The following is a 9,018-nucleotide window of genomic DNA, read 5'->3' on the forward strand; positions in this document are numbered from 1 at the left end:
CGCCTCTCTTTCTAGACGTGCGCGCGCCCGCAGCTCGCCCCCCTGACCGTAAAGAGGCCCGGCTGTGTCGTGAAAGGGGCCGCAACGCGCAGAGCGCTGGTTGACGGCTGGGACTCCATTTTGTTCGCCGTTACTCTACGCGTAAGTTGCTTCTCCGTGGCTTGTCTGAGGAGAAAAGTTGAAAAAGGGTAAAAGTTTTCAGGAATATTCGGGCTCTGTGTTGCTAAGCATAGCGAGTGTCGGTTTTCTCTCTCCAACAGACATCGCTACTGCGGTTCCGAGGCAGTGCGAAGAGATGCGGCCCCTGGACATCGTCGAGCTGGCGGAACCGGAGGAAGTGGAGGTGCTGGAGCCCGAGGAGGATTTCGAGCAGTTTCTGCTCCCGGTCATCAACGAGATGCGCGAGGACATCGCGTCGCTGACGCGCGAGCACGGGCGGGCGTACCTGCGGAACCGGAGCAAGCTGTGGGAGATGGACAATATGCTCATCCAGATCAAAACGCAGGTGGAGGCCTCGGAGGAGAGCGCGCTCAACCACCTCCAGAACCCGGGCGACGCGGCCGAGGGCCGGGCGGCCAAGAGGTGCGAGAAGGCCGAGGAGAAGGCCAAGGAGATCGCGAAGATGGCAGAGATGCTGGTGGAGCTGGTCCGGCGGATAGAGAAGAGCGAGTCGTCGTGAGCGCGGTCGGCGGTAAGTCGGGCACCCGCGCCGGGCAGAGGAGCGGCCCCAGCTTGGCTGCTCCTGGAGAGCGACGATTTCATCAAGATGCACCGGGATCGGGGCTGGGGCGGGAGAATAAAGGCGTGCTCGGGTCAGGGCGATCTGGGCCCCGTCTTCGCGTTTTGTGTTTTGACGGTGGCGGCGTGGGGTAATCAGAGTGGCCGGGTTTGGGCGTGATGCGTGTTCAGTGGAAGGATCATAAATCTCAGAGTCGCCAAGGAAACAGAAAGGGACAAGGTCCCGGGCCATCCAGCAAGCGGGGGTGGAAATAGAGGATTTTCGGGAAAGGCGTTGGACAAGTCAGCGTTGCTAGAGACTGGAGTGAGTCAGGTGGTGGCCAGAAGAGGCGGCGTCCTGCACGGTGGTGGTCGTGAGGGTTTGGGGGTCGTTGTGCCCGGGATTAATCTCTCGATGATGAATTTCTTCTCATTGTGCTTTAGGTTTACAGCCAATGGATTCTGGTCAACTGGTGGAGATTGGCTGACACCCTGGAGAAACCGAAACCAGAGAGCCTTTTGTTTTCTCTTTTTTCCTCTGTCTATTGCTCTGTCTCACTTAACACTACGTTTTCTGCTATGGTCTGTGGTTGATGACCTCAATATGAGTTTCGATTGTTACGTGTTTTTGTTTGGCAAGTGATTTTGTTTGAAAATGCTCTCACATACAGGAATTAGGGCCTAGATTGTAAGCTCTTGCAGCAGTCACATTTGTTCCCGGGCTTTGGTGGTTATTTCTAAAGTTTTGAGGTGCTTTGCTCTTTCTTGTGTGACCTGATAGCTCCCTGGAACTTTGGGTCTGTGTGTGACACATGAGACTCACAGTTGGAGTTCTCCAGCTCTGGAGGTGCTGAAGGAGCTGCATTAATTCTGGAAGACGACTCCGTGCAGCAACTACTGAAGAAAGGACCAGACTTCAACGGGGAGTGCGGATGGGCCGACCTGGCTGGGACTCGTGAATCTGGAGAAGAGCTGGAGAATGGATAGTACTGTCTGTGATTGGAGACTTAATTTCTGTGTGAGACCAAAGGAGGAGAGATGTATTTTGTTCAAAGTTTAAATTTTATGTGGTACACTATCTTATGTAACCTGTCCAGTGAGTTTGTTTGGACAACCTAACTCAGCTTTACTTGACATGGAACCTAAAATAGAAGATAAGATCTTGATATTCTGTACAAGTTGATGTAATACCCTGATGCATTTTAGGGGACTTGGCATAAAATGAAAGTTTTGTAGAGGCCCTTGAGGGGCTCGGGGATGAGAGTATGGAATTGTCTGCATTGGACCCTAAACTGGACTGGAAGAGGCATCTTCAAGGTTCATACGTTGTCCAGCTATAAGTTCATTTGAGTAGCAGACCTAACAAATATTTGAGGTCAAAACCCTACCGTGTTAAAAACAAACAAAAAAAACTTACCATGTTAATAAAAGTATTCATTTGCTTGAAAAGACCAAAAGACCTAAAAGGTTATTGAGAAATGTTACTCCTTTAAGAATGAAATCTGCTGTCTCCCAGATTGTTCTCACGGTCAAATGGAGAGTGAACAACTTAGTTTCTGAGGCTCTTAGCCTCTAATCAAAGGGAAGCTTTATCTCTGTGTGCTGTTGGGAACTGGGTGAGGAAAAAACACACTTGGTTCTTCGTGTGGGAAGAAACCATATGTAATCCTGTGGTCCAGGCCTCTGCCTTCAGAGAGCCAAAGCACCTTCAGTCTTTCCAATTGGAACGTTGTTTTCCAGGCCTTGCACTGGGAATATAGCGATTGCAGTTGCAGGGTGAGGGATGACATAGAGTGGATGTGATACCCCACCCTTCTTCCAGAATGAAGCCTTTCTCCCCCAGCTGCTAGTGTTGCTGACAAACACCCCTCAGCTAGTTAGCCCTCTGGGAAGTGCCTTTTCAGAGGAGAGCTGCTTTAGCCTAAGTCATGCCCTTTTTCTGGGTAGCCTACATCTAGTGACTAATGGGCTGGAAATCTCAGGTCGCTATTTCTCTTACCGCAATTTGGGACAACTTTGAGCCTCTGAGCTCGTGGGGTCTGCTGAGGCTTTTGTTGGGATTGTATCACACAGCCCACCTCCTCCCCACTCCCAACCTTTCGTTCCTTCTCTTCCACAAGTGTTAATTCCCAAAAAACGTGCATCTAGTTTTCATCTTGGAGTCCACTTTCTGGGGAACCTAGTTGGTAGAAATCAAAAGACAGCCATGTGTCCCAGGCGCTAATAAAGATAGCGTGTCCCCGGAGAACACTGAGGGGGAGGTCTAGGAAAGCTTTTCAGAGCAAGTAACTGGTGAGCTTGGCCTTGAAAGAGGAGCACAGCTTCCAGGGTCAGGAAGAGCTGAGAGGCATGCTAGGCACGGGAAGCAGAAAATGGAAGACGGTCAAGGTTTTCTGTGTGAGTTCCACACAGAGGAGGGAGAAATGTGTAGGATGGACTTAGGAACTGGGAAACAACCATGAAAACTGCATTTCATACATTTGCCAAAACAAGAAATGTGACATTGGTACAGCACTACCAGCTAGACTACTCTGCTTTCACCAGTTTCCCACTAAGGCCCTTTTTCTCTTCTGGGATACCACATTGCATTGGGGAGTTGATTTTTTTTCAATGAGTCATATTTATAAATGACACGAAAGTGATCCTCTCCCCAGCTTCCTAGTTCCCCTCCCAGGAAACTACAAGTTTCTTGTATATCCTTGGAAATACTAATGTGTTTGAACATACATATAAAACGGCTTCCACCTTTTTGTTTTTTGGCGGCGGGGGGATGAGACAGGATCTCTGTGTCGCAGGCTGGAGTGCAGTGTTGTACTCCCTCACTGCAGCCTTGACCTCCTGGTGTCAGGTGATCCTCCCACCTCAGCCTCCCAGGTAGCTGGGATCAGGCATACACTACCGGTCTTCAACGCCTGGGCTCAAGTGATCACCTTAGCCTCCTGAGTAACTGGAACTACAGGCACACCACCACTGCGGTTAATTTTTTTTTTTTTTTTTTTTTCCCCCCCGTAGAGACGGGTTTTTGCCATCTTGGCCATTTTGGTTTCGAATTCCTGAGCTCAAGCCATCTGCCGGCCTCAGATTCCCAAAGTGCTGGCATTACAGGCATGAGCCACCGTGCCCAGTCCACCTGTTTTTTTGTTTGTTTGTTTTGTTGTTTTTGTTGTTTTACATTAATGGTAGCACACTGTAATAATCTGCTCCTGTCCTTCATTTGTCTGTTTACTTGGAAGTCTTTTCCTATCTAACATCTAAATCTGCTTTCTTTTTTTTTAAGGCTGCATAGTGTTCATTCTTATGCCAGAGTTTGAAAACTATTGTCCTAACATCTTTCCAGTAACTCCTTAGTTCCTCTTTTTTATGATTCTGGTCACAATTGCAATGCAGCCATTAATTCCCAATTGACCCAGCTCCTGAATTTCATCCTCCTGGCTTGCTAGCAATTGGAGGAGCCATCAAATCTTGCACTTTATAAGCAAAGAATGTGATACGAAGCATTCTGAGAGGCAGTCTTACGTGGCTGTACAGTCATTACATTTTCTGGCTGAAGTTGCCATCATTTTTATTTATTTGTTTATTTGAGACAGGGTCTCACTCTGTTGCCCAGGCTGGAGTGTAGTGGCACGATCTCAGTTCACTGCAACCTCTGCCTCCCAGGGCTCAAGCAATTCTCCTGCCTCAGCCTCCCGAGTAGCTGGGGTTACATGTGCGTGCCACTATGCCGTGCTAATTTTTGGCATTTTTAGTAGAGACAGGGTTTCACTATGTTGACCAGGCTGGTCTTGAATTCCCGGCCTCAAGTGATCCACCTGCCTTGGCCTCCCAAAGTCCTGGTATTACAGGATAGCAGAGCTGGAAAGAACCTCAGAGAGCACTGAAGCTTTTCTGGGTTAAAATACAGAAGTCATTACTGCTGTTCACCAAATAAATTCCAATTCTCTGCCTTCTAGGCACAGAGTAGGATGGCACTTTCTGGCCCCCTTGGGTTGGGTGGGGCCATGTGATTAATTCTGGCCAATGAGTTACAAAGGAAAGTCACATCTGTTGCATCCAACCCAGAACCTCCAAAGCGACACCCTGCAGAGCTCTCTCTTCCCTCCGGTACATGAACCAGCAACATTCCAGACGGTGGCTGAACTTAATGACCATAGTTCCCTGCCAATCTATGATGAGTGTGTGCCACAAACAAGGAAAAACCTTAGCTGTTTTAAGCCCCTGAGATTTGGGGATTGTTTGTTACAGTAACAACTTAGACTAAGATGACTGATGCAGATACTCATTATTTCTTCCATCCCTTGTGTTTTGATGAAAGGGTTGTTCTCCCTTCTACCTGAGGCCCGTTGATCACATCCCTCCCACTAGCCCAGGCATTGTCCAACAGGTTATCTCCTGTCTCTGGCTTTCATGTGTAGCTCTGGCCTTTCCTCTGCCTTCTAATGACTTCGAGGTGAAAGAAAGTGCACGTTCAAACTCCTACTCCTGGCCATTCTCCCCGTTTCAGGCAGCAGTTAAACATGGAGTGGCTTGAGTTTCTACCATCTTCCAGAGATAAATGGGGATTTGTTACCCTGGTTAACACTGTGGCCAGGTAAAGCTACAAAATCCATCCAGGGCCTGCTTTAGTCACTGCCTGATATGGTTTGGCTGTGTCCCCACCCAAATCTCATCTTGTCCTGGGAGTGACCCGGTGGGAGGTCACTGAATCATGGGGTGGGGTTACCCCCATACTGTTCTTGTGATAGTGAATTTCCACTAGATCTGATGGTTTTATAAGGGGCTTTTCCCCCTTTGCTCGGCACTTCTCCTTCCTGCCGCCATATGAAGAAGGACAGGTTTGCTTCCCCTTCTGCCACGATTGTAAGTTTCATGAGGCCTCCCCAGCCACGTGGAACTGGAAGTCAATTAAACCTCTTTCTTTTACAAATTATCAGTCTCGGATATTTCTTCATAGCAGCATGAGAACAGACTAATATACTACCCAGCATATGTTAGACCCTCCCTGAGTCAATTCTCTTTTCCCCTTCTCTGATTTCCATAATGCTCTGCGGTACCTATTTCCTGATTTACATCCACATTGTTTTCTCCTTCAAACTCTATTCCATGGTTCACAAAATCCTGCATTCCGTTATTCCCAAATTAATCCACATTATTCTTTGCCTCTTCAAAGAACACTTCTTTACCAACTCTTAACAGCTGAAACTAGATTCCCCTCAAGCCCTGGGCTTTCCTGTAGCCTTACTGGTGATGGTTCCTCTCAGCACTCATCCACTGCCTGGGGCAGATACTGGGTTCATCAGGACTGCTTTTTTTGCCAGAAAGGAGTGAAGGAAGAAAAAAAGAGTTTAGAGTTTTGACAAGGACATCACTGCAACAATAGATGATGTACTCTGAGTAGGGAAGTATGGCGGCGAAGAGCAGAAGAGCAATGGGCGAAAGTAGCTGGTAAAGTGAATGGAGGTCCCAGCATGTTAGTGACTGCGGTGGAAGTGTCACCTGGAGGATGGGATGTGGCCAGAAAATAGGAGGGCTAATATTGGAAAGCAATTTATCATATTAAAAACTACCATGATTGTCAAATAAAATGTATCTGTGAATGACATCCTGTGAGCTGTGTGGTTCTGGGACCTCAGATCAACTCTTGTTTTAACACCTGTGAAGCATTTACTATGTGCTAGTTACCTATAATGCCTCAAAAACCCCTCACAACACCTCGGTGGGACAGATGCCATGATTAAAATTAGTCTTGTCTTATCAATGAGGCAAAGAGATATTAAGTAGACCAGGGTTGAGACAATAACAAGCCCCAAGTCACCCTTGGCAGTGAATGGCCAAGCAGGATGGAGGCGGTCCTTGGATATGAGGGCCCAGGTATGGGGCTGGTGGCTGTGTGAGCATGGAACTTGCTCAGGACAATGGCAGGGCTTGGGGTGGAGGGGAAGGCCAGGAACCAGGTGCCCAAGTTTGCAGTGAATGATGGGACTCCAATGAAGTGGGAAGAGATTGGAGGATGCCAGAGGTGAGAAGAGGGAAGAGATAGGAGGATGCCAGAGGTGAGAAGAGGGAGAGGCAGTCAGATGACCAGTGAGTGCTCCCAAGGAGCAGCGTTTTGGACAAGAGGGAGGGGAAGTAGGGTGTGGACGTGGCCTGGGAGAACACTGCCCCCAGATTCTGATTGACACACAAGGGAAATGAGTGGTTTTTCCCTCACAGGCCTGAGGATAAAATAGCACTATTCTCAGGAGTAAGGTGGGGGGAGGGCGTAGCTCCTCCAAGAAGTCAGGCACATGCTGGAGGCCCAGAAACAGGTTTGGGGGTGAAGAGGAGTGGAGAACATCACTGGAAACTTGTCCTAGGCTGAGCTCTCCTTGATTCATCAATGGGAGAAACAGCAGTGACAGGCTAGTAAGTTTAGTCCTGAATTTAGTCTCTTTGAGGGGGGACAGGCAGGGTCTTGGTGTGATTGCTATGGAGACAAAGAAGCGGCAGTTGGAGATTGTCAGTCAACTGTGCTTCCTGCAGTAGCTTCTGTGAATGAGCTCAGAGAGGCACCACTGCTGGTCATTTGGGGCCTCACAGGCAAGGGGTTCTGCATCCCAAACCCAAAGAGTTACGGGAGATGGCTCCAAAAGAAGCCATCTTACAGGGAAATGGGACTGAAGCCCCAAACCTTTCTCAAGCATCTCCAGTAAAGTTCCTTCCCCAGAGAGTGAGTCCCAGTCATGTGGACAAACACCAGATGATGACTCTTACCTTCCTGTCAAGGCCACTGGCTCCACAGGGACACCACTGACAAAGCAGGGGAAGGACAGAGTGCAGTAAGGAAAGCGCCGGCATCTTCACAAGATTTGGGCTGTGGCTGCCTGCATGTTGGGGCTGGCTGACAGCAAACAGGCAGGAAGCATCTGAGAGGGTCTTGTCTGTGTTTTTATTTCTTGTTTTGCTTTTGTTTTTTTTGAGACTTGGGGTCTTGCTTCACTCAGGCTGGAGTGCAGGTGTGTGGTCACAGCTCACTGCAGCCTCAACCTCCCAGGCTCAAGCGATCCTCCTACCTCAGCCTCTCCAGTAGCTGGGACCACAGGCATGCACCACCATACCTGGCTAATTTTTTTATTTTTCTTTTTGACAGAGATAGGGTTTCCCTATGTTGCCCAGGCTGGTCTCAGACTCCTGGGCTCAAGCAATCCTCCTGCCTCAGTCTCCCAAAGTCATCTGAAGGTTTTGAAGAAAATATATGGCCAAAGAAATTCCAAGGTGAGTCTGCTAAAACTCGGGGTTGTTCAGCCCCTGAAGGAGGTGCTGAGCCCTGGCGCCTGCACCAGCAGGAAGAGGGCTTCAGAAGCCGCAAAGCCCCGGTAGGGGGCACCCTCTGAGGCACATTTCATATGTGGTCTGAGAAGATGATAGATAAGAAAGAGTTTCTCTGAGGCAAAAGCCAGGGACCCAGAGGGAAGGAGGCAAAGTAGTTTCTTCTAGAGAGCAAGACTTTTGATGATCCCCATAGGCCATAGGCACCATGTATTTCCTGTTCCTCCCTTTTCCTCCCTATTCTATTTGTTAGAAGCAAGCCAGCCCATACTTAGGAGAGAAGAATTATGTTCCACCTACTGAAGAGATGAGTAGCAAGGAGATTGTGGACATATTTTTTTTAATCTTTTCAAATTCCTTTTCATCATGTGGACATATTTTTAAAACCACCACAACTATTGTCATTATGAGGTAGGGGGTGGGACTCAACTCTGGAGGCGGGGCTTGAACTCCAAACCAGACTGAGGATAGCTGAAACAAGGAAGAGTTGGAAACACCTCTCCATGAGACACGCCCACCAGTGCCATCAGTTTACCATTGCCATGGCAACCCCCAGAAGTTACCACCCCTTTCCATGGCAATGACCCAATGACACAGAAGTTACTACCCCTTTTCTAGCACTTTCGGCATAATCTACCCCTTAATTTTTTATTTTATTTAATTAATTTATTTTTTCTTTTTATTGAGACAGAGTCTTGCACGTTGCCCAGGCTAGAGTGCAGTGGCATGACCTCGGCTCACTGTAACCTCCACCAACCAGGTTTCAGCAATTCTCCTGCCTCAGCCTCCCAAGTAGCTAGGATTACAGGTGCCTGTCACCATGCCCAGCTAATTTTTTATTTTTATTTTTTGTATTTTTAGTAGAAATGGAGTTTCACTATGTTGGCCAGGCTGGTCTCAAACTCCTGACGTCATGATCCACCCACCTCAGCCTCCCAAAGCACTGGGATTTCAGGAGTGAACTACTGTGCCCAGCCTGTTTTTTTTTTTTTTTTT

General features: G+C 48.3%; 1 protein-coding gene across 6 annotated transcripts; it reads left to right on the forward strand.

The window, feature by feature from the left end:
• The first annotated feature begins 17 nt into the window (after window positions 1–17).
• MRFAP1 (Morf4 family associated protein 1) lies at window positions 18–2,168 on the forward strand. Of its 6 annotated transcripts, none has more exons than XM_012002151.1 (3): window positions 18–592; window positions 665–691; window positions 1,162–2,168. In XM_012002151.1, exons 1-2 carry the CDS (start codon window positions 296–298, stop codon window positions 677–679), a joined length of 312 nt encoding a protein of 103 aa, XP_011857541.1. In that variant the 5' UTR covers window positions 18–295; the 3' UTR covers window positions 680–691; window positions 1,162–2,168. The 6 variants fall into 6 exon arrangements, with proteins under 6 accessions (XP_011857541.1, XP_011857540.1, XP_011857536.1 ...); XM_012002150.1 differs by having other exon boundaries at window positions 18–559; window positions 593–691; XM_012002147.1 differs by having other exon boundaries at window positions 91–141; window positions 261–691.
• Window positions 2,169–9,018: the final 6,850 nt, after the last annotated feature.

Source organism: Mandrillus leucophaeus, unplaced genomic scaffold (genome assembly GCF_000951045.1).
Source record: "Mandrillus leucophaeus isolate KB7577 unplaced genomic scaffold, Mleu.le_1.0 Scaffold68, whole genome shotgun sequence".
In the NCBI taxonomy this organism is placed as follows: Eukaryota; Metazoa; Chordata; class Mammalia; order Primates; family Cercopithecidae; genus Mandrillus; species Mandrillus leucophaeus.

Excerpts from the sequence above, each read along its gene's own strand:
- MRFAP1 (XM_012002146.1), top strand. The coding sequence starts at position 296 with ATGCGGCCCCTGGACATCGTCGAGCTGGCGGAACCGGAGGAAGTGGAG.